Raw genomic sequence first — 24,536 nt, 5'->3', positions numbered from 1 at the left:
ACAAAGATTGTGACAGGCCAAAAGTCCCAGATCTATTAGTTCCATTTGCTTGGCCTGGACAAGGGTCTCATGGACAGCCCTTGTGGTAGGATAGGGAGAAGCCAGAGCTGGGCCAGGGCAGCATGCTCTCACCTAGTAAACTAGCCTCTCCAGGGCAGTGTCCAGGGGCCTCCCACCTCTTAAAAACTCACATCCTCCACAGGGGACCATGCTTCCAACACAGCAATGAGCCGCATCCCCTTTCCCTCGGGGATGACTTGGCTCCTTTCACCACTCTGTGCTCACTGTCGGTATATTCCTGGGTATACTCTGAGTGCTGCTCTGTGGTAGAGGATGCATCAGCTTCTGATATTGGAGAGACTGTGATTCCTGGAATCCAGGTGTCCCCTCTGCAGCACGCTGGCACTGCTAGAGACAGACCATGCCTCAATGCCCCTTCTCTTTATGTCCTCAGCACCTGCACAGAACACAGCCTCTTACACAGAAGCAAAGCCATGATCTCTATATTGGTGTCAGAGGGAGCTCCCTCTCGGGGCTGCAACAGTACCGACTTTAATCCTGCTACCCTCCTCTGGGGTGTGCTGGGGGCTGCAGTCTGGGTAATCACCACTGGGCCCACTACATATGCACAAGGGCACAGGAAGGGGCCCTGCAGCACAGTCCATCTGTTTTAGTCAGCTTCCTGCCACTGTGACACACCTGAGATATCAATTATGAGGAATTAAGCTTTATTTTGGCTCAGTTGCAGAGATTGCAGTCCATGGTGAGTTTGTGCCAGTGCTTCCGAGCCTGTGGAAAGACAAAACATCATGATGGGAGATCATGGCAGAGCAAATCTCCTCTTGGCAGAAGGGAAGAAGGGTGGGAGAGAAAGGGAAAGGAAGAGAGAGGGGGAGAGAGAAAAGGGGGAAGGAGGGATACAGAAAGAGAGAGGGAGAGAGAGAGAGAGAGAGAGAGAGAGAGAGAGAGAGAGAGAGAGAGAGAGAGAGAGACAGACTTCTGCCATGCTGTTTCTGCCTCGGAGCCAGCAAACCAGAATGAGACTTGGGCACATAAGGGCAACAGCACTGATTTGTGGCATGCGGTGCAGTGTGTAACACTCTCAATTCCTTCTTTGCACAATCATGGTCTGAAGGATGACTGGAGGTGTCACAATAAAGGGATTATCTCCCTCCTTAGTAACAGAAAGAAGGATCAAGACTCTTACTTTGTACAAAGCATTCTAAACAGCAGATGCTCCTCTGTGGAAAAGGGTGCAGAGCCCAGAGGAGCCCAGAGGAGGGGGCTAGTAAAGCTGTTTTGTTTCTCTGGTTCCAGAGAACATATCAAAGGGGGCCCTGGGAGTGGATGAGGGGGTCTTATTCACTCCCAGGTCTCTGAGGGTCCACTGCACAGGATTTCCCCCTGGCCTTGCACAGGGACTGCACTAATTAGCTCTTTGTGGCTGAAACAAATACCCAAGATAATCAACCAAGGGTTATTTGACTTTCAGTCTGGCAGATTCCAGTCCCCTGGCTCTGTCACATGGAGGCAGTGCATCCTAGTAAAAATGTGTGTGGAGAGTGGGTGGGGGTAAAGTGGTTTATTTCATGGCCAGGGGTGGAAGAAAAAGGAAGCAAGGGGCCTGGAATACACTGCCCCCTTCAAGGCCGCGCCCCAGCGACTGTACTGTGACACAAAGCTGGAGACTAAGCTCTTAACACATGGCCCCTTTCAGTCAGCTTCCTGTTACTGTGACAACACTTGAGGTATCAATTATGAGGAACTAAGGTTTACTTTGGCTCACAGTTTCAGAGGCACACACCAGACACAAAGGTGAATAGAGGTCTGGGAACTGTAGGGGTCGAGGGAGCTCTGAACCACGAATGATTTAACTGAGAGCTTAGCAAGTGTTTAAGCCACTTCTTCAAGCCAGGAAATGATGCCAAACAGCTCACCTGCAAATGCTCTGAGGGAGTCTTCGGGGCAGAGCAGCCTCTTCCTGCAGCCGTTCCGAGCACAGGCAGGGCAGCACCTGGGCACTGCCGTCACTGCTCCTCCTGCCCTTGATTTCCTATCTCTGAGCTGGACAGGGTTTGTGTGTGGAGCAGCTTTCCCCAGCCACCTGCGGCAATCAGGCTTGGCTTCCGTGGATCCCACCCGCCTTCTTATTCTTGCACTTTCGCCTTGACAGTTGCTAGACTTCTTGAGTGAAATTTGGGAAGGACAGATAAAAGGGAGCACTGAGTTTGCCACCGCAAGTCATGACCCTAGCTCCCACTTTCCTGGGGTAAAGTGACAAGGTGGGGAAGAGGATGTCAAAGACCCTGGAGCCATTCTGCTTGCCCCCATTGATCCCAGGAGTGCTACACTACAGCAGAGGCACAAGCTGACCAGTCTAGTCTTGAGACCCATTCCTGTGCAAGTGACCAGAGGCAGCATTCTAGGTAGGAAACAAATTGACCCTCGCTTTTCCGAATTCACATTTAAAGTCTGAAGAATAAAACACCTTTTAAGCAAAAGGGTCGCTAAGGGCTGCCTGCTCCCTCCAGAGCTCTGGATGTAATGTGAGCTGCCAAGAAAATAAAGAAGCACAGGAGGAGGCTGGGATGTCTGAGGGTAGGACTTCACCTGTCCTGCTGGGGTGCAGGGCTTTAAGGATCCCTAGATAGGCAACAGCCCCGGGCTCTGCTGGACACCACCTCTGGGGTGAACGAGCAACCAGATCTGAACTGAGAGGGGGCAGTGGGCCCAGCACAGGCACCCAGCAACGCCCCAGCAAGGGTGGTGCTCTGAGGGCAAAACAGCCCTGGATCTAGTGGCTGGGAGTGAGACCGTGTTGGGAAGCTGACAATGTCCCAGAGAGGAAGGAGGGTGGCACGCAGCGCAAGGATAAACTGTGTTTGAAGCTCTCACACGAGCTACTTCCTTGCTCCGCGGGCAGAGGGGCTCTGGTGTTTTAACATGCAGCGCGCGGAGGGCCTGAGAGCCACGCTCTAGTTTATGTGCTGCTAACTACCAGAACAGCGGCAGGAGCTGGGCCATGCTTTCCCGGCTGTTCACTGTAAACTCATTTCAGCTTTCCTGTTTTAAATTATTCCTGGCAAAATGTCTCAAAGTGGGAAAATAACATTCCACGTTGTGGCTGCACACCTCAATAAGCCCCTCAGGCTCCACCCACTGCCAGGGCTGAAGTGTTTAGAAACTGGCCTTTTATTCATTTGTACAGTTTCAGTGCACGTTTCAGTTGCACAGTATCAGTGCACGTTTTCCTGTGTCACTCCAACTGGCTCTGAACTCCTAGGCCTAAGTGATTGTCCTGCCTCAGCCTCCTCACTCACTGGGGACCACAGTTGTGTGCCACCACACCTGGTGGCTTTCTGTGGTCTTAAGGCCACTTCACATCTCTACGTTACTCTGAACAGCACCTGCACCACATTAGTTTTATCATGAAATGGGCCATTTCAAATCTTCTGCTAGCAACAGACCAGCATTCCACACAAGCTAAGCTCAGGAGTCTACTGCACCAGCTGCTGGTGAACACGCGTGGAAGGAGAGGCTGCAGAATGTGGCATAGACCCTTGCGGGTGGCTGAGGAGGGCTGTGCGTGCCTCGCGGAGAACTTCGGGGTTTGCATTCAGGAGCACAGGGCTCCAACACCAGCAGGTGAGGGCGATCTCCAGGTGACACTAGGAGGGTCAGCTCGGTCCACTGAAGGCTTTTAAGGGAGGCTCCAGGTTGGGAGGCAGGCATTTCAGAACAGAATAAAATCCTTCTTCACAAACGTGACCACAATTGAGCAGTTCACCTAACACACAACTTACCTGTAGCAACTGCAGTCTTCAGTGGTGCTGGTGAGAAGAACAGGGTTTGATCATGTAGGAGATCGTTTTTCCTTTTTTGAGATGAATCTTGCTATAATGCCCACACTGGAACTACCACCTGGGATCAAGTTCTCCTGCCTCAGCCTCCCCAACAGTTGGGACCCAATGCCCACTGCCTGGCCTTTGTTTAGAGTGGGATTTTAAAGCAAAGGCCACCTGCTTAAGGCGAGCAGACCCACGCCCCTCTTAACCAATGCTGGTTCCAGTTGTGAACCCAAGGCCTGCCTCCCACCTCCTCTCAGATGGTTTTCTTTGGGGCAAGTTGGTGAATACTAAGTGTCTTCTACTCCTGAACAATACTGCCAGACCTGGGTGTGGCCCTTGCTCTGAGCACAGGACCCCACACCTTTCCAACCAAGAGCCCCAGAGCCGCACTGTGTCTCATTTGCTTCCCAGAAGAACAGTCAAAGATGTGATCAAATTGTCTTTATTCTGCATACATAGGAAACAGGACTCTATCAAAAGAGGACAAAAACTGCAACACGACCCACGTGTGACCCAGGAAGAGCATGCACAGATCTGTCTGAGCCTCTCCGATCTGCCGGCCTTGCAGGGCGGCTACACACACAAAGGAGACACCACAGGCACAGGACTTGGGCCAGCACCATGGGGACAACGCTTCCCACACAGAGTATAAAACATGTGCACCCTCCCTGGGGCTCAGTCTTTTAGAGAAGTTGAACAAAGCTCAGCTGGCCTTTGGTGCCTGCTTCAGCTGTGACTGGTCCACCACCAGGGGCAGCTCTCACTGTGCTTCTTTATTTAAAAAAGTAAAGGGAGAAACTGACATTAAAAATGCAAAACAAATGCCCTGGAGGAAGGAGCTGATGGGACTGTGGTTGTAAACACCAGATGTTGTGCTTTGTGGTTTTATCCAATAGAATCAAGGACAGGCAGGGGACAGAGGTCAGCTCAACATGGCGGGCACTGGGGCCCAGATGGCAGCATCAGCTCCACCAGGCTATTCCCTGGGGCTGCCCATGGTTCCTGTCGCCAAGTCCACACTGTTCAGTGCTACCCTTGGCAAAAAACGACAGTGGCCTCTCACCTAAGGTGATGGAACTCTCTCTTTAACCAGGAGCCTCTGGCTACCAAGTGACAGTTTCCAAGGAGACTCCCAGGAGTTCCATCTGAACAGCAATCACCCCCGTCACGCTCCCAGCACCACACAGAGCGCTCTGCGAAGGTGTCTTTGCCATGCTGTTCACATCACACATGGCCTGGTCCCAGCTCGGTCTGCTCTACCTTCACACCCACACGACTAACTACACTGGGGACAACCTCTGGCCTGTCGGCAATTCCTGCTACTACTGCGGGGTCCAGGGGTGAGGAGTGTTTTCTGTGGGGGTCTGTGTGTCTTACCACATCTTCCTGATAGTTTTAATGACATGGCCAGAGCCACCACACCTGCACCCATGCCCTGTCTTCTCAGCAAGCCCCCCACCCTCTCCACACAGCTGCCCAGGGCACAGGCACGATCTGCACAGACTCCCACCATTGGCTATGCCTTGGCCCCTCTCCTCAGGCCAACATGACTTCCTGTGGGCAACCCATGGCCATCCAGTCCCCCACTTCTGCAGCCTGGGGACAGGGTGTTAGGAGCCATGGGCTGAGATCCCAGGGGCACAGGACAGGGCACAGGCACCATCATAGATGCACTGAGAGGGCAATGTGCTTCTCTGTGCCAGATCAAGAGCCCCCGGACACAGTCCAGGTCTGGCACGGAGGGCTTCCTTGTGGCCTTCAGGTCATAAGAGACAGAGACGCTGACTTGGCCCACCCAGCCTCCTTGCCATGGAAGCTAGGGTCCCTGGTCTATGCAGAGGAGGCCTGGCTACAGGACGTGGATGGGCACAGAAAAGCGTTGAGGTGCCGTCCCTAGGCATGATGGTTGATCCCAGCTGCAGCAGCCTCGGCTTGCCTCGCCTGGCTCTCCATCCTCCCATCCTCTCAGTCTCTCTGCCACCCTCAGGGACAGTCACTATGCTGCTGGAGAGCTCAGACCATGTTGGAAACGGAAGCAACAGAGGAGACACAATGTGGTTCAGACACGTCCTCCACAGGAATGCGAGAAGGAGCTGTGCTTGCTCTGAGGAGAGGAGAGGAGTCCGCTGTGGGCCACCCTGGCTGTGCAGTGGCCTACTTGTCCTTGACCACCTGCTCGTAGGGGGGCGGCGGTGTGCTGCAGTAGGAAGGAGGGGGCGGGTAAGCCACGCAGCCCTGGGGAGAGTTAGGCTGCACCTGGAAAGCCACTGCCATGTTCCCAACAGGATTCACGCCTGGTCCTCCCGGGTCAGTGTAGTAGGGCGGCCCCAGTTGCTGGGCTCCTGGAAGGTAAGAGGACAATGTGTGAGCACAAATGGCACACTCATAGCACCCTGGGCTTTACCGAGTCACTTACTGAGTGAACATACATCAAGGACTCTGGAAGACTGAGGCAGGAGATCACAGGCTCCAACCCAGCTTGGGCAACTTTACAGAGACTCCAAACGGCTGGGGATGTAACTCACCATGAAGGCCTGGGTTCAATCCCCAGGACTGTAACACAGAAACAAGAATACAAGGGGAACCCAGTATGTCCAGAAAGCTGAGTGGGACCAGCATACAGGCCAAGTAAGAACAATGATGGGCTCCACCCTCACTGGTATGGGATCCACACCATGGGGACAAACCACATGGAGCATGGTGCAGGTGGCACTGGGTGGAGACACTGGCTGCACTGATCATAGACTGGACTGCCACGGTGAGCTGTCTTTACAGGCAGCTAGAGCAGAGCTCAACAGCCACAGTCAGGACAGTCACATGCCACCTGCAGTGGGCAGAGCTGGGAGAATAGGCTGGTTCCTACCCCAGGCCCAGTCACCAGCCAGCTCAAACACCCTGGAGCACAGAGCATGGAGGACATCATCATTGCTAACGTGGGCTTGGCATCCAGTCAGGCCAGGGAGCGCCAAGGTCCCAGACAGAGAGGTCCTGGCAGCCACACGCTGGGTCCAAGAGGCTGCCAGAGAGCCTCTTCTACAGGCGGGGACCTGGGGTGCAGGCTGAGGCCATAGCTGTAGGACCCTGGGAAAGTGGTGGTGAAGGTAACAGGAGCCAGAGCTCCACACTGGCTCTCTCTCCAGGTTTCTTTACAGCGCACTCCTCAGATCTGGTATTTTGGTTGTCTCAACCACAGGTCTGCCAGTGCCTTGGCTGGGTGCTTCTGTGCAGACCCACACCTGAGTGAGGTATGTGTGTACCAGAGAAGCTGCCTTGGGCAGCGTGGTGTGGGGGCTGGGTTCTGTTTTGCTCTGCAAATCCCCCTCTGATTCTTTAGCTGAATAATGATCTCACTCCTGACAGACACCACTCAGGCATTCTGCATCTCTAAACCACGCGCATCAGATTATGAGAACTCATGGCATGCCAGGAGAAAGGCCTTCACAGCCCACGGTGCCCCAGGGTGTCAACACCTGCCCCCCTGCGCCCGTGTGACTCTCAGATGGCACTGTTGCTGGTCTCTGCAACTGTGTCCCTAGTATGCCACCAGCCAGGGCCACGAGTTTCTCAAGGACTGAGATTGGGAGTTATTCATATCTGGATCCCTACTGTCTTACACAAGTAAAAAGTTAACAAGTTTTTAAAGCAGGCCATCAAAACAGTGCAGGCAGGAGAGAATGAGTGACTGTGAATATCAGAGAGGAAATGGAGAGCAGCAGAGGGTTAGTGGGGAGATGTAGCCAAGGACTGAGCCTGGCTGACCTGGTGTGGGTACACCAGGGTGGAGGCAGGACCTAGAAAGAGGAGCCCTGGTTTCTGCTCTCCAGGGAGGTGGCCAGGACAGGAGATGGGCAGGGAGATGAAATTTCCAGATCTGCACTGGATGCAGGAGGGCCGAGGCAGCACTGTCTCAGAGCCATGAGCATTGGGCAGTGGTGCAGAGGGGCCAGGGTGACAGCTGGGGAGAAAGCTGCAAAAACAGCCCACACTCAAAGCAGAAGAAGCAGAGCACATTTAAGGTAGACAAGGAGAATAAAAAGGTGGCTCGTAAGGGCCAACAGTGGGAGCAAGGCTATATGTCTTGGTGTCAGGGACAGGGAGAAACTAAAGTTGGGAGAAGGCCGGGCACGCTTCGAGGGCAGACGGCTGTCAGAGGAGCACTGCAGGTCTGCACTGTGGTGTCTGGGCTCCTGTGCTCCTTTTCCAGTAGTTTCAGCAGCAAATGCTGGCCCCAGGGAAGCAGGCAAGAAGCAACTCAAGAGTAGACGAGGGGTCAGGTGGTGACCAACAGATGCAGTGAGGCAGCAGTGAGGTGGAAATTGGGAGCACATTCAGCATCTCACTGTAATGTGGGGACACATTACAGTGGAAGCAGGGTCCCAGGACTTGGCACCCAGAGAGACACATGTGTGCTGGCTACACTGCACTCAGCACAGTGTGGGATGAGGTCAAAATTATTTGATTATTACTTATGCTAGGGATTGAACCCAGGGTCTTTCAAATAAGCTATATCCCCAGCCCTATTTTTATTTTTTACTTTGAGACGGGAGCTCCTGAAGTGGCTAACCCAGGCTGGGTTTGATATTGTGATTCTCTTGCCTCAGCCTCCCAGAGTGCTAGAATTGCAGGCTGTGCCACCTTGCTCAGCTTTGTGTGATGTGTTCTGAGCTTTCTGCACATGAACAGAGGAGAGGATTCATCTTGGTGTCTTTTGGGAGTTGAACAGTACCTGGCTCCTGGCAGGCATTCTCTGACTGAAGAAGGAGGGATGGTGATTTGGCTTTAGGCTCTGTCTCTAGTGCATCAGGCACACTTCTGCTGGAACAAGAGGACCTGGCTGACATCTGGCCAAGCCCCCGCTCCTGAGGACCAGCGCAGGTCAACTCCCTGGGATAGGATGCAGCTCAGGTGTGTCCAGAGGGCACCCAGGTATGGCCACTCACATCTACCCTGCAATATGATGCATGAAGTCTGCTAGGAGCTGGCAGCATGGCATTAAGATATTTGAACATGAAGGTGGAGAGGCCTGGGGGAGCAGAGTACGGGGGTTAAGCCCAGGGCCTTCCCAGGGAGCCACATCCTAGCTGTTCTTTATTTTTTGATCTCAGAGAGCAGGCATTACAGGTGTATACCACTAAATCTGGTGCAGAGAGGCATTAGAACATAAAGGGAACAATAGAGAGGAGGAGGCTGCATCACGCATTTGTCAAAAACATGCATCTTTTGGTGAAAAAAAATGTGACCATAGGGAGGAAATGTGCTGGAAAGGGTGGGCTAAAGAGAAGGGCAGCAGGGAAGGTGCTGTCCCCACACAGTGGGTAGCCACGGCCCCACAGGACGGAAGCCACAAGCCAGGATACAGCCTGCCAAGTGAAGCAGTGGCTCTCAGAGACATGCATGGCCCAGACTTCTGCTCACCTGGCCAAAAGCAGAGCTCCACAAGATGCTGACTGAGTCACTATTCAGGCCTCACAGAGGTGGAAAACCAAACACCTGTGTAACCAGGTTGAGAGTCCATTTTCATTTGGGGAAGTCGAGGCAGGAAGCAAGGCCAAGTGCATGGCTCTAACTTCAGAGACTCACATGATTCTATGGCACTGTGACTCTGAATCAAAACCGTAAGCTCCATTTTAGCTCCATATCACAAATAAGCAAAACCTGAAAGATTTTACATGACTCTGCCCAGTTGACTCATTCTTAAAGACAAACAGCAGTGTGGTTTGGATCAGAAACACAGAGCAGAACAGGACAAACATAGGCCTCGAAACCAAAGCAGTGAGCAAAGACTCAGGATGAGAACAGGCCTTTCCATATGCAAAAAAAAAGTCAAGAAATAAAACAACATGCAAACAGAAAACCTCTGTCTCAGCAATGAGAGAAAAGTCTTAGCCATTTCTCTCTCATTGATGAGACAAAATATCTGACATCTAAAGTTAAAGGGAGAAAGGTTTGTTTAGATCACAATTTGTAGAGATTTTGGTTCCTAACAAGCTAGCTCCAACACAGGGTGGCCCAGCAGAGAAGCTGCAGAGGAGAAACAGTTCATGGTGGGCAGAGGGTGGCAAAGCAAGCAAGAGACAAGACAAGCCTCTTTCTGCCCGTTGTATTGTATCCAGGCTACCAAGATTACAGCAGTGCCAAACCAATCAGAGGACTGATTTAGTAATCACCCAGTCTTACTCCTTGGCACTACAGCATAAATCATTAGACACTCAAATTCAGCTACCTCTTCAAAGGCCCCACCTATGGCTGTGAGAAGCTTTGGGGGACATGGAGATAGAACCCTTAACAGATCTCACTCGTACTCGCTGCCAAAAGAGGTCCCTGGAAACGGAGGCAGAAAGTGGAGGGAAAGCAAGAGCCAGCCAGAGAAGCAGCAAGACCCCACTCAAAATACAAGTGAAATAAATAAAAAGGGCTGGGAATACAGCACGGGGCTCAGTGCTGCAAAACCAAACAAACAAATAAATGCTTGCCTAACAGTATTTTCTTGACAAACAAGAATCTCACATACATCCTGTCCCTCACACTGCTTTTTATACCATGGCATTCCCATTACCAACTTTCATGTCCAGCTCCAAAATCCAGAGCACACATACATTTCACACTGTGCAAGGCTATCTCCTTCTTCAGTCCCGGTAGACTGGGAGAGCCAGGCAGACCTGAGACAGAAAGCACAGGGAACCAAAGAGGGATAAGGCAGGGCAGCATGGGTAAAGGGAGGAGCCATGGTTCCAGAAGATGCTGCCCAGACCTGAGGGAAAGCCAGAAACACAGGTCTTTGTCACTCTTACTGTATAGATAAGTCTTGTTGGTTAGGCTGGCGGACAAACTGCAGCCAAAAGCACCCAAGCTAATTCTCCTAGAGAACATTTTCATCATCAGTTAATAGCTTTCTCTTCACAACTGTTCCTTATCAGACAGGAGCCTTCCAGTTGGATCTGCTTTTGCCTTGTATCTGTTCACCTTGCAACACTGTTTCAACTACTCAAAATACTTTCAACCCACTCTCTAGGTTTTGTAGTTAAGTACTGATACACTGTTTACAACAGAGAAACACTGTTTCTCTTTCCTAAGATTATTTCCATGTTAATACTTCAGCCAGAAATTCTGAATGATGTTAAATATTAATGACATAAAGCATGCTAATTCTCAGGGGAGTTCTTTTATAGTTTCATTAAGGTAACATTGGCCATGGGTCTAAAGTGTGCATATAGTTTGATCAACAGTTATTTATTCCATGTTAATTATTAAAAAGATACAGCTGGTAGGGGCTGGGTTAGCTCAGCGGCATAATCATCTGCCTTGCAAGCAGGCAGTCATGAGTTCGATCCCCAGTACTGATAAAAAAAAAAAATCCCACCAAAAAGATACAGCTGGTAGCAGGAGTTATCTACTGCAGGATTTGATCTTTGAACCCTCAAGGAAGTTCAGTAGTAGATACTAAGTCTTTATGATCCTGAAGAAAAGTCTTTGAAAGCAGCAGGGCAAGCTTCCATATGATCCATCTATTCTTTTGCATATTTCACTAAAAAACAAAATTACCACATCATAGAGATACTTGCAGTCCCCTTTATTCCAGCACTACTCATAGTAGCTGCGACATGAATCAGCTTAGATGCCCACACTGAGTGACATCCCCAGCCCTTTTTAAATTTTGAGACGAGGACTCACTGGCTGCTAAGTTATCAAGCTGAGCTAGAATTTGTGTTCCTCCTGCCTCAGCCTCCCAGAGTTTTGGGATAACAGACATAAACTGTCACATCTAGATTTTTAAACAGTTTTTAATCTCCCTCTGACCTGCAGTATCTTAAAATATGGTTCTAGTTTTGCTTGCTTAGTCTTTTCTTGGTTATATTTATCAGGGGAGAGATGTAAAGCTTTTTCCTTTTTAGCCAGCACTAACTTTTAGATTTACATTCAATTATTATTTTATACAATTTATATTTTAATAATTTGTCTTTCTCAATTTGTCTTCTTTAGTAATCTCTGAACTTCTTTTGAGATCAGTTTCACTCATTTACTTCCATACTTTCAACTTGAACAAAGATTTAGGTTATAAATCTAACTAAAAATCAGCTTACCACACACTGAATAAATTTTTGCATTCAGTTCCGTTGACTCCTTTATTCATTTGCATACTCAATAAACACTGAATTTTTACTGAAAATTACCAGCGGTCGGAGGACTAAGAATACATCTAGGGAGAAGACCAGGAAACTTCCAGTCCTATGGCATTTGAAGTTCAGAGTACACTAAACAAAGCCAATAAGAGAAACACACCATGCATGAGCTGGTGAAAGGTACCGCAGTCGGCAAGTGTGTCCAGAGGGAAGCTGGTGGGGAACTGGCTGTGTGTACGGGGTCAGGATGGTGGAGGAGGAGGAGGGTGATGGATGGCCGTAAAGAGTGCGCGTAGTTCATGGGATGGGGCGGTGGAGGAGGGGCTGAGTGTGCATTGGCCAGTAGGGCCAGAATGGGGAGCTGAGCGGTGCTGCAGAGGCATCCTGATGTGACTGCAGGGAAAGGAAGTTACCTCTAGAGAGTCTGGACAGCTCTGCCTCCTCTATTTGCAACCAAGCTGCTTTACTGGAAACAGATGGAAGCTCGAGGAGATGAAGGCAAGACCAGAGCAGCGGGGCCTCTGACACAGGTGAGGACAAGACTCTGGCGGGAGCCCTGACTGGGGTGGCGCTGCACGGAGCAAGCGTGGCTGAGGCAGGAGCACAGAGCCCTCTGCCTCCTTAGCTCCACCTATAATTTAGGGTAGTGCAAGTAGAAAATAAATAATTTTTTTGAGTCGGGGGCTCACTATATAGTTCAGGCTGGCCTTGAACTCCCTTTGTAGCCCAAATTGGTCTCAACCTACTGGTGATTCTCCTGCATCAGTCTCCTGAGTGCTGGGATTACAATGTGCAAGGGTACAGAATATCTATTTGCTCATTTGTAGATCCTCCAATACTACTGGGAACTGATCCCAGGGCCTTTACAATTAGGTACAACTCCACCCTCTACCCCCTTTTTAGAATTTTGAGTATTGCAATCCTCCTGCCTCAGTCTCTCAGAGTCCTGGATTTACAGATGTGTGCCACCATAGCCTGCCCATCTGTAGATTTCTAAATGCTATGACTTCAGGTAGTAACTGCCAGCTTTCACTGAGTGCTGACTCTCCGGCCCAGTATAGAAGTGGTACAGCTAAAGTGCCACTAACCACAGGAAGCCGTCCACAGCATGAGACTTCCTCCTGCGGGAGCTCCATCTATGAGCCCCTTTCCACCCACTCAGTGCTCACTCACTGAACCCGAGCAGCAGAGAACCCCTTGTTCTGCCTTGTCCCCATCTCTCCACCAAAGGCCTGGGGCAGAAGCGCTGGGCAGAGCTGCGAGAGGCAAGCATAGGTGTCCTTAGTGCCTGCAGGGATCAGAAATCCACCAGCTGGGCATGGCCTTCAGAATGCCAGCACCCAAGAGATTCTTCTCACTTCTTTTCCTAAAACATTTAATAAGGTGAACATGTAGAGTACTAATAAAGAAAATGGGAGAGTAAATGCACCCCAGTTGGCCATGGTAGCACATGGAGGTAACCCCAGCATTCTGGGAAGCTGAGGCAGGAGGATCAAGCCCAGGCTGGGTAACTTAGCAAAACTCATCTTAAAATAAAAACTAAGGGCTGGGGACTCAGCTCAGTGTAAAGACCAGGGGCTCCATGCCTAGCAGGACATAGGGAGGGGCAATAACTACACACAACTTACTTCAAAAGACTCACAAAACCTTAAAGAGTCCTGAAGGTCTCAAAACAGGACCAACCCCGGGAAGATCCCCATTTTGGACATCTGGCTTCTCTGCTATTTTAGATCCTCAAAACTGTAGTCATTTTCGAGTGTGGTCCTAGGACACAGTATCAGCTATTTCTTTTCCCTCACACCTGACCCCACAGTGTCCCACGGCACATGCCCAGCACCCTAAAATAACACCAATGATGCTATCAAAATAGAATCACCAGAAACATTTTAATAATTTGCAGGGATTTTTGTTCTGTTCAGGCCAGCCCTGAAATTCTGTGACCTGAAGATATTTTTCTCTCCTCCCTTTTGTCAAGATGTACAGAGGGGGACAGCACAACCCTGCTAGCTCCACACCCAATTCCTGCTCCCTCCCTGTTTTCCTGGGTAATAGAGATCTGTGCAGAACTTTGTACCAAGGACACTCTCCTCCTTGGAGAGGTGAGGGTTAAGATACTAGCGCAGCACATGCAGCTGGAAAAGCATGATCACATGCTTCTGAAGTATTTTCCCGGGTCTATAAGCCTTTCCCCAAGTCTACAGCTCCTTTTTTAAAATGCAAAAACACTGTACAGGAAACTAAGAGTTTACTGAAGGTCAGCTGAGAAGGGAAACACCTGAGAAATGGAAAAGGCATGTCAGTTTCTGCAGAAGGTCTCCAAGCAATGTGAATGTGTAAGTCAACTGTCCCCAACATTGGCACTGGGGGCTGGGTTCATGAACAACTTTTCCATGCACCTGGGCCAAGGCAGGGGTTGGTTTTGGGGTGACTCAAGTATACTACATTTATTGTGCACTTTATTTCTATTGTGGAGTGTGTACTTTACTTCCACTGCTACCTGAGCATCGTGTAAGACCCCGCGCATGCACAGTTCAGAGCAGGCGCTGGGCTCCTAGGAAAACCCGCGCTCAGCCTCGGGAAGCGGTGCACACACAGGAGCCGCTGCGCTTGCTCCCCGCTGCTCACCCAGCCACAGGGTGTGGAATGGGGGTCAGGGTCGGGCCCCTGGCACAAAGGGCAAGAAAAGGGTTTCAAATGTCACAGTTTTAGCTCTTGCAACTGCATTGCTCTGTTAGGAGCAAAGGTTAAAGCGAAGGTGGAGCTGGCCCGCTGTGACCACCGCATGCCCTGCCTGCGTCTAAGCGCAGAGTCCCGCACTGCCCGTGCCTGGGACAACGTGGTGGCAGGAAGGTGGCCGGGCATTCGCCTCACCTCCTACGTGATTCACTGTCCTCAACTCACCTGCGCGGTGGCAGAAGGTCCCTGGGACTTTTCCCAGGGAGCACCTGTGAGGAGCGAGGAGGCCACGGTCCGTGCAGTCCAGCTCTGCCTTTATGACCCCTGTGATGGGTGCCACTCGTGGGGACGCCACATGTGGAAGCTAGCAGTGTGGCTGGGCACAAGCTCTCTTTTGCCCACTGGTAAAGCAGACAGTGGACAAGTGGCTCACATTTGCCAGAAGACTCAGCTTCCAGATCAAAGAGCTGAGGCGTAGAAGCTCTTTCATGATTCGTCTTAACAATGGGTAAAAATTCCTTTTCTGGAGGCTGGGGCAAGAGGATTGTGTGAGCCCAACCCTTCCAGGTCAGCTGGGCAACACAACAGATCTGCATCTCAAGAAATTAAATTTTAAAAAATTTCTCTTTTTTAGAAATACACTATGTAAAGTGTGCTATCAGGGATCATAATGACCAAAAATACTACGTGTTCATATGTGTGGGAAAAAAATAAAAGCAAAAGGAAAAAGCCCTTCTGCTCTTAAGAGGAGCACATTTCCGCAGAGCCACTTCTGTGAGCCAGCTGGCGGGCAGGAAAGGAAAGTGTGGCTCCCAGGTTAAAGAGTAAGAGTAAGGACTGCAGAGTTAGAGGCACCAGACAGGAACTCTGTGGGGACACCAGGCTGCGGGGCACCTGAGGAGCCGGTCCTCACCGCAGCTTCTGCCACTGCTCCCTTTGCTCTTGGCCAGTTTGCAGTCCCACACTGTCTCGACCTATCCCTGCCCTCCAATCTCTTCCTCTAGTGCACAGCTCTGCAGGCCAGGCTGGCTCCCATGGAGGCATGCAGGAGGAGATCAGGCCCTGGTGTGTCGCTGAGGTTGGTGCACAGGCCCGATTCCTTAGCTGCACCACCCCACAGTGTCAGGGGACACTGCAGACATCAGTGCTCGGCTACTCTTCCCAGGCTCCACATGGCACGATGTGGCCCAGCTTTCTGTCCCCGCATTCCACCATCACTGGCCCGCTGGCCACAGATCTCAGCAAACAGCCCTGGCAGGGGAACCCCACTCAGGCAGAGCCATTACGATCACCATACTGGATTCTCATCTTCAAAATGACCACTTTCAGAGAGTTACATCAAAGCAGGCAGAGTCCTCCCACATCTGTAGCTGTTCACAGGAACAGACCCTGACCTGGTGTCAAACTGTGGGAATGTAAGACTGCCACTGGAACAAGGAGCCTGCACTTGCACCTGCTCCGGTGAGTTTGCAGAGCTGTTTGGTGCCGCTGCAGGCCTGCAGGGAGAGAAGGCATAGACGGCTGATGGCCAGCCAGGGCTACACTGTGGCTGGAGCAGACGATGATCCTGGAATAAGCAGGAATGGCAGGCACTGGGCTTTCCTGGCATCTCTGGCATCTGCATCACTGGTACAGTTCTGAACGCCCAGTGCGGGGTGAGAATTCCCTTCTTCTCCCAACACTGCCTCCACCTCCCACTGTGAGAGAGGCTGGCTTGGCCCAAGACAGCTTCTCACTGGGAGAAGTACTTGGTGTTTTTTATTTTGTGTCACTCCTGACCTAGATCGCTTTTATTTTTCTTCAGTATTCGGTATTGAACCCAAGGCCTTCACACTGAGCTACACTCCGAACCCCTTATTGAATGTTTTTCTTTTTCTTTTTCTTTTTTTTTTTCTTGGAGACAAAGTCTCATTACACTACCCAGGTGCCCAAGGGAACTCAAACTTGAGATTCACCTGTCTCATCCTCCCTCAGTGTTAGGATTACAGGCATCCACCATTGAATCTATCTCTGACCTATGTTCATTTTCTTTTCTTTTCTTTTCTTTTTTTTTTTTTTTTTTTTGTCTTTTTGAGACAGGGTCTTGCTATGCGGTTCAGGATGCCCTTAGGCTCACTTTGTAGCCCAGACTGGTCTCTGAACTTGCAATTATCTGACTGCCTCAACCTCCAAGTGCTGGGATTACAGCAGTGCACCACCACATCTAGCTTTCTGCCCTAGATTCTTAAGTTTAATTGATCTAAAGTTGCTGCTGTGCCCCTTGAGACCATTTCCTAAGGACTTTGCAGGGGCCATGTTGGAAGGCCAGCGATCAGGAGAACTTGCAGCAGGTGTTGTTCAGGCCAAGATTTGGGGGATTGAATGGCACAAGTGTTGGAGCCATTGATTAGGCTGAGGACAGCCAGGTGCATCATGGGTAGGAGAGCGGGATGGGAAAGAGCATGCAGGGACAGACCGTTCTCTGGGTCCCAGGTGAGACACACAGAGTAGCACAGACTGGGACTTGGCCAGCACTCAAATCACAGGTTCACAACTCCTTGCAGCCAAGGTCCATGGGCCCCACATCCTGCTCTCTCTGCACTAAAACCTCCCTGATGAAATGAAACCCACAACGGCTTCAGTCTCCATTTTACTTGAAAATTCGCACTTGACTCTATTGATCACAGAGTTTGAATAACATCAAATATGGAAGAACATACAGCTGGGGTTCAGCCCATTGGTGAGCCTGGAATGCCGTGGGTTATCTCCAGCACCAAACAGACAAAACCTCTCCAAACCAAACAAACACAAACAATACAATACAGCTATGTGAACAAAATGGTACCAGGGCTGAGTAGAGTTTAAGGTATGGCTCCCAGTAAGCTATAATTGTGAATGCATATATTTGTATCTTTCGGGGTAACATTTAAAAAAATAAGGCACATTCTTTTTAAAAAAGAAAACTCTCCAGAGTATTTGGAGGAAGAAACTGTAAAAGAACAAAGGCACAACAGATCAGCTTGTTCTCCCTCCATCCTGAGTACAGCCTTAGAGCAGGAGGGAAGGCTCTTCACTTCCTCCTCCTACATTCAGCCTCCCCACTTCTTTCCTTTAAGGCAGCCTAAATTATGACTGATATGCAAACAGCTGTTTCGGGGGCTGTTTCAATATACACAGCTGGAGGGTGTGAGACAAAATCACCACCATAATGTACCCATACGCATCCCTATCAATTCAAAGCTTTTCTAGGCTTTATGTGCTATTATTTTTGTGTGTGATAAGAACAAGTAATGCAAGATCTAGCCCCTTAGTAAATTTTAAACTAAATTAAACTTTAGCTTAATTCACTATGTACTGCACAGATAGATCTCTAGGGCTGAATCCTTTCGCTAACTAAAACTCTGTAAAAATCAAGGTAGGAAATGCTTGTATTCTCACCATAACTTGGCAGTATGCAGTCAGTGTAGACCACTGGTGATGAATCTACTGCACATGCCCTGCAACTGGCTGTTTTTAATCACTGAAGGTGCTAAAAGATTCACCATCTCTGGTGTAGACTCTGCCCAGGAGCCCCCACGGGAAGTGCCGCTGGACCACAGCAGCCGGGACACACAGGACATGGTTGCTCTGTCCTCCTTGCACCTGCTCTGGGGCCTGGGCTTCCCCCATGCTTACGAGGCTCCTTATGCACAATGTGGAAACCAGTGCCCCAGCCTATGTGTGAGGGGAGATAACCAACACCACCCACCACAGTGCACGGGAGATTGAGATGCTTATGTGTACTTTCTTATGTGGATTAAGAAATTTCAGAGCATAGCTGAATGCTTCTAATTATAGCATTCTGGGAGGTGGAAGCAGGAGGATTGAGAGCTGAGCTCAGCCTGGGAAACTTGCAAACTTAGGGAGGTCCTGTCTCAAAATAAGAAAAATGGGCTGGGGATTTAGCTCAGTGGTATAAGCAACTGCCTGGCAAGCTCAAGGTCCTGAGTTTGATTTCCAGTACAAAAAAAAAAAAAAACTAACCTAAATATTGTCAACATAAAAAAAGTGGTTAGGGATGTAGCTTAGTGCTAAGGCATTGAGTTTAGTCCTCAGCACGCACGCAAAAAGAAGGGAATAAGAAATAGCCAATTGTCTTTGACCCTGAGACACTGCTTTGGTGCTACACCCTAAAATGGCAAATGTAATGTCTACGAAGATGTCTACCTGTCTGCAGATGCATTATTTGGAGTGCTCAGAATGTAGTGAGCAAACAATAAACAGCAAAGTGAATAAAACGAGTAATCAGGAGTCACAGAATAAATACCTCGTAAGCTCTCACTTAAAGACACAATCTGTAATGCAGAGACATCAGGAATGGCAGGGACATTACCATTCTCACATTGAAATTCATAAATACAGTACTGAGGAAAGGAGACAGCAGCGAATGGCTGGACATTCTCTGGACACTGCAAAGTTCCATGTGAGGCACACCAACAACCTGTAAATACCAGCACACAACCCTTTCCTTCCACCACATTTGCTACCAGTGCAACGACAATGAAGTGGGCCCTCAGGGCTTTGAGGAACAAACAGCCTACAGTTTCTCCAGGGCACGTGCTGGGCCCTCCCCTAGCAAACATCTGCACAGAAGGGACTGGGGCTGACCTGGTGCAGGGTTGGGGGGCTGTCGGGTGTAGGACACGTTGAACGCAGGTTCCTCAAGCAGCGGTGGTGGGTACAGGCGCCTGCGGATGAAGAAGCCAGCTCCACAGCAGAAAAGTACACCCATCATTAGGAGAAACCTGGGGAGAGGCAGACGAAGTGGGTTGGAGACGGCTACATGATTCGCTTCCCCATTTACCCCCAATTTAATCAATTTTACCTGAGCAATTGATCTTATTGGTTGGCCACAGTTTTGTCTCATCTCATGCCTGCCTGCCTTGAAAGTTCCCAAGTCTTTCCCACCTTAGACCCGCCTCACTTTGTGGTTTTGCTCTATAAAATCCCTAGAAAAAACAAAGTCTTTGGTAACCCACTCGGGACCTCTCTGTCTCCTCTGTCTCTGTCTCTGTCTCTGTCTCTGTCTCTGTCTCTGTCTCAGACAGAAGCTTTCTTTCTCTCAATAAATCTATTCTGCTCTTAACCTCCATTGCTCCTAAAACTCATTCTTGTTTTAGAGAACACAAACTCATACTGGACATGGAGTAGGCTGGGAATTTCATTCCTCTATATCAAAACCTCTGGGGTGTGGGGATTTAGCTCAAGCACAAGCACTTGCCTGCAAGCATGAGGTCATGAGTTCGATCTCCGGTACCAAAAAAAAACAAAAACAGGATGAAACTTCTGTCCAATTCATTCAAGAATCCTAGCTGGCTGTGCCATCATCAGCATCAGCAATAGGTGGAGGCCTTCTCCCCATTTCTTATTTGCACTGTACCTTTCCTTTCTAGGAAAGAGTGGAATCTCTGAGAAGGGCCAATAATAATGGACAAAACTGACTGATCAATCTGAGAAACTCTTTGCCATCTCAAGCACAAAATGGGACAGTCAGAATCCTCATCTTGTGATGAGGCCCATGAGGGGTAAGCCAGAGTTGCTCGTGGCCAAGGCTCCAGCCCATGCAGAACAAGCCTGAGAAGCACTGGCTGGTGAAGCCTTTGAGAATGCCAACATGATGTAAGTGGAATGTGGAGTAGAGAGAAAAATCAGACACCGGGTGACTCAGGGAAGCGCTGGAGTTAGCACCTCTGTATGCTCTCTTAGAATTCATGATTCATCACCGAGTGACTGTTAGCACCTGTGAGGCTTCCAGCACCACGATGAGCATGACAGAGAGGAAAATGACAGGACTCCACCCTTCCCACTGAACTGAATTTCTAAAAGGGGAGGGAGACAGTTAATGACAAATGTACACAATTAATTATTTCTAACACTGGTCAATGTCAGGGAAGAAAACAATGGATGCAAAAACAGGTTCTTTGTGTGTGTGTGTGACAGAACGTACTGTGTATGACATAGAATTTGCCATTTTAGTCATTTTTAACTGTACGATGCAGTGCACAGAGGTTTACACCAGGGCATCTATGTAGTGAGGAGATCAGAAGAGGGAGATCAGAAGTGAAGAGATTCACTGTTCATTCAGTGACAGCCAAGCTGGGTATCACAGGATGAGAAGGAAGGAACAAGATGGGGGAGCAGGAGAGGAATATCTGGGTGGGAAGAACATACAGGCAGTGGAGCCATGGAAGGCAAAATTCAGAGACAAGGCTGGACAGAAAGGCTCTGCAGCTGGAGGTGGGACAGGAAAGACCCAGTCCTAGTGGCCGGAAGAAGCCAACCTGCAGGTGTCTGGCAAAGCAGGGCCTCTCTCGGGACTACTTCAACACTAAGCCCAGCCTAACTACCTGAGTAGAAACACCCAAAGCACATAGAGGCCAGATTTGCAAACATGTTTACTTTCTCAGGAAATCCAGCTCCTTGACTACAAAATGCAGTCATTTGAGATCCAAGTCTCTTCTCCGAGAAAAGTCAAGACATCAGTCACATTGCCAGAGGGATTGCTTTTTCCTGGATGAAAATGACATCTCAGCTCACACCTTACACTAACAGGGAACAGGCAGGAGGTACTTACAGCAAGTCACATGCCAGGGACCAACTGTGGGTTTCACCACCTGACTGAATCTGCACTGAAATGTCAGGCAGAGAACTTAATTAATAGAGAGGACTCATGAAGCAGAGAAGAATGAGCTGATGGGGACCAGGAGTGACAGTACCCAGGCGGTGGGGAAGGCATGGCAGTTAACAGGAAAGTCCTTCTCAGCACGAAGAGCTGCAGATGCCCTGCAGATGTACTCTCTCCTGCCGCTCAGCAGATTTTGGAAGGTTTGCAGGCATTCACAGAGGAAGCAGTGTGCTTTTCCTATCATCAGAAGTAATACGGTTTTTTTCATTCAATTTTTTCCAACTCTGCCCTGTGCTGTGCTCAACCTGAGTAAAGCCGTTCTCAATTGTGCACATCCTGCTGATGGGAGGAGGTGCTATACAAACCCTGCTCCTCACACCCCAGGGCAGACCCCAGCAGCAGGCTCACCTGCCAGTCTTCATCCAGACTCTGTGTGCCCTGCAGATGGAACCAAGGGTGTTGCTAAACTCCTTGGCTAACCCTGAGCATTTCACTCCTACCTCTTTAGTTAAAGAGGTGTCAGGGGCTTGAGTGCTCCCGCAAAACATTTTTGTTTATGTTTGTACGTGAAGAGTACTAGGGATTGAACTCAGGGCGTTTTAAAGCTGCATCCCCAGCTTTTTAAATTTTTTTTAATTTTGAATTTATTTTGAAGCAGGGTCTCAAGCTAAATCGTTAAGTTATTGCAGGCTGAGCTGGAACCTAAGATTTTTTTCCCTCAGCATTCCCAGCATTCCCAGAATGCTGAGGTTATAGGCCACACCACACTGACTACTCCTTGTTTTATGATGAGAAGACAAAACTCACAAGTCTGGTGATGGCAGGCTATCCTTCCCATTCACCCCATCCTTTCCTCCTCTGCTGCATGAACGTTCCATCTCTCTCTTTCTGCGCCCAATCTTCCCATGCTTCCATCCCTGCAATGTGCTGTCCATGCTCTGAAGACCAACTTAAAAATCTCAGGGCATCCCCTGCTTCACTGGCAGAGTTTCTATGCTGTGTGCACAGCTCTGGCCTGTGCCGAACCCGAAGCTGCCCGCTACGGCAAATGTCTTTCAGGAAGCCAGCTATTGTGAGGGCTTCCCAGGGAACCCCAGCAGAACAGCTGGGGCATATCAGGCACCTGACATTCACTGAGAGAAGGAAGGTGGGGAACAGAGTGCAAGGGTCACATGTCCCCCAGCCAGGCTCCTCAAACTCACTTCCCCAGATGTCCTCTGCTGTACCTCCAGGTACATCTGGGTGTGGGTGTCAGTCTCAGATTTCACTGCCAGCTCTTCAGGCAGCGGATGCTCAGACATGGCAGAGCCAGCCTCACTGGCTGTGCATACTACCTGCCAGGTCACCATTTACCCTTGCTCGGGGAGGTGACCCTGTCCCAAAGGGTCAGAGTGCCTGGCTGCCAGACCAAGGTAGGTTACCAGGTTCTGACAGTTCTGGACTCTTTATTTTTCTTAATTACATCAAGCCTGATCTTTGTTGTTTTCATTTTTAGGAACATCTCCACAACCTCCTAATTATTCATGACAAACCAAAATACTTCCAAACCCTCTCAGGGTTAGGTTTCATGACCCAGACAGTGCTGCCTCCCATCCCCAAAGTCCTTGTAGGTCCCAAGGAAGCATGTGGCCTGAAGCTCAGCATGCTCTGAAACACCACCTCTGCCTCTTGGTGCTTGTCCTCTTCACCTTGAGATGTATGTGGAAGTGCTCTTGGCTGGAAGGTCTCAGGGTGAAGCAATTCGTTTCTTCCTACAGTTTCAGACACTCACAAGCAAAAAGTGGGGACACTGGCACGCCCTTGTTCAGTGGTCAGCAGTCCAGGCAGGGCTGCCTAAGCTAGTCCCAAGGGAGGCCTGGCCAGAGGCTGGGGGGACTGGTGACACCCAGCTCCCAAATACCAAAGCCCAACCAAGGAGCTGGAGATGGTGTTGGAGATGACAGCAAGAGGCCATGCCCGGCTCATTTGATAGGGAGTTCTGCCTCCCCGAAGCTTTATCTAATCAAACTCTAGGACAGCTGTCAACAGAGAAAGACAAGACCTCATAAAGCATGTAAGTAGCTGCTTTAACATACTCAGTAAAGTTTTTAAAGTCAGTAAAAGCCAAAACAGTGTGGTGTGTACCCCTAATCCCAGGGCACTGGGAGGCTGAAGCAGGAGGGTCAAAAAATTCCATCCCAGACTGATTAACTTAGCCACTTAGCAAAACACAATACCATTGTCAAAAAGACAATGTGGTTGGAAATGTAGCATAGCATAAAAGCCCTGGGTTTAAGCCTCGGTACCAAAAGAAAAATCAGTGGTAAAGTCAGTACCTTAAAGTTATTAAAAAAAGAACAAGAGAGAGAGAGAGAGAGACAGCACGGGGCCGAGGAATTAGCTCAGCAAGCACAAGGTCCTGAGTTGGATCCTGATACCACAAAGCAAAAACAGAAAACAAGGAGCATGAAGTCTTAGCCCCTAGTGGCATTCATCTGGGGGACATCACCATGAAGCTGAAGAAATGGGTGCGTGCAACAAGGCCTCTTTTGTTTTAAAAAGATCCTTTCCACATGGTATCTAAGGAAGTCTTGTTTATCTAGTGCTTGTTCTTGTTTTTGTTCCTCCTCTTTCTCCTCCTCCTTCTCCATCTTCTTCTTCTTCTTCTTCTTTTCTTCTTCTTCTTCTTCTTCTTCTTCTTCTTCTTCTGCTGCTGCTGCTGCTGCTGCTTCTGCTTCTTCTTCTTCTTCTTCTTCTTCTTCTTCTTCTTTTTCTCTCTCTCTCTCTCTCTATCTCTCTCTCTCTCTCTCTCTCTCTCTCTCTCTCTCTCTGTCTCTCTCTCTCTATCTTTTTGAGACAGGGTTTCACTACTAAGTTCAGGTTGGTCTTGAACTCATTGTGCAGCTCAGGCTGGCCTCACACTCCTGGCAATTCTCCTGCCTCTGAGCGCTGAGATTACATGTGTGTGCCACCCTGCCTTGGCCTGAAGGATACTTCTTATCCGTTTTGTCAAATGGATTCTCAGGGATCCTAAAAGGGGCCTGCTCTGAGGGTCCTGCTCTGTGGAAGGATCCCTTGTTCCCTCAGGGGGTGGCTGGACAGACTTCAGACACCTCCTGAAACTTCCTTCTAAGGGAATGGAAAGGCACAAGGACATGGGCTACTTTGAGAGCTAAGAAGAAGCCACACAAGGTGAATGATTTCCAGGTAGCAGAAACTTGATCACAAGTCATCACCTGTCCCTCAAGTTAGCTTCAGCCCCATCTCCGA

The 24,536-nt window shown here is 49.5% G+C and overlaps 1 protein-coding gene across 2 annotated transcripts in view; it reads right to left on the bottom strand.

Moving 5' to 3' along the window:
• Positions 1-4,274: 4,274 nt before the first annotated feature.
• Vopp1 (VOPP1 WW domain binding protein) overlaps positions 4,275-24,536 on the bottom strand; it is a 107,119-nt gene continuing 86,857 nt past the window's right edge. For both annotated transcript variants that reach the window (XM_003470138.5, XM_063234328.1), the window contains 2 exons: positions 19,271-19,407; positions 4,275-6,190 (listed from right to left, as the gene is read on the bottom strand). In XM_003470138.5, the coding sequence (XP_003470186.1) occupies positions 6,003-6,190; positions 19,271-19,407 (325 nt within the window). In that variant the 3' untranslated portion in view covers positions 4,275-6,002. The remainder of the gene's footprint in view (positions 6,191-19,270; positions 19,408-24,536) is intronic.

This window comes from Cavia porcellus, unplaced genomic scaffold (genome assembly GCF_034190915.1).
Source record: "Cavia porcellus strain 051 isolate PalLab524CR breed Dunkin Hartley unplaced genomic scaffold, mCavPor4.1 scaffold_23, whole genome shotgun sequence".
Taxonomy (NCBI): Eukaryota; Metazoa; Chordata; class Mammalia; order Rodentia; family Caviidae; genus Cavia; species Cavia porcellus.
This window is presented reverse-complemented; position numbering and strand designations above follow the sequence as displayed.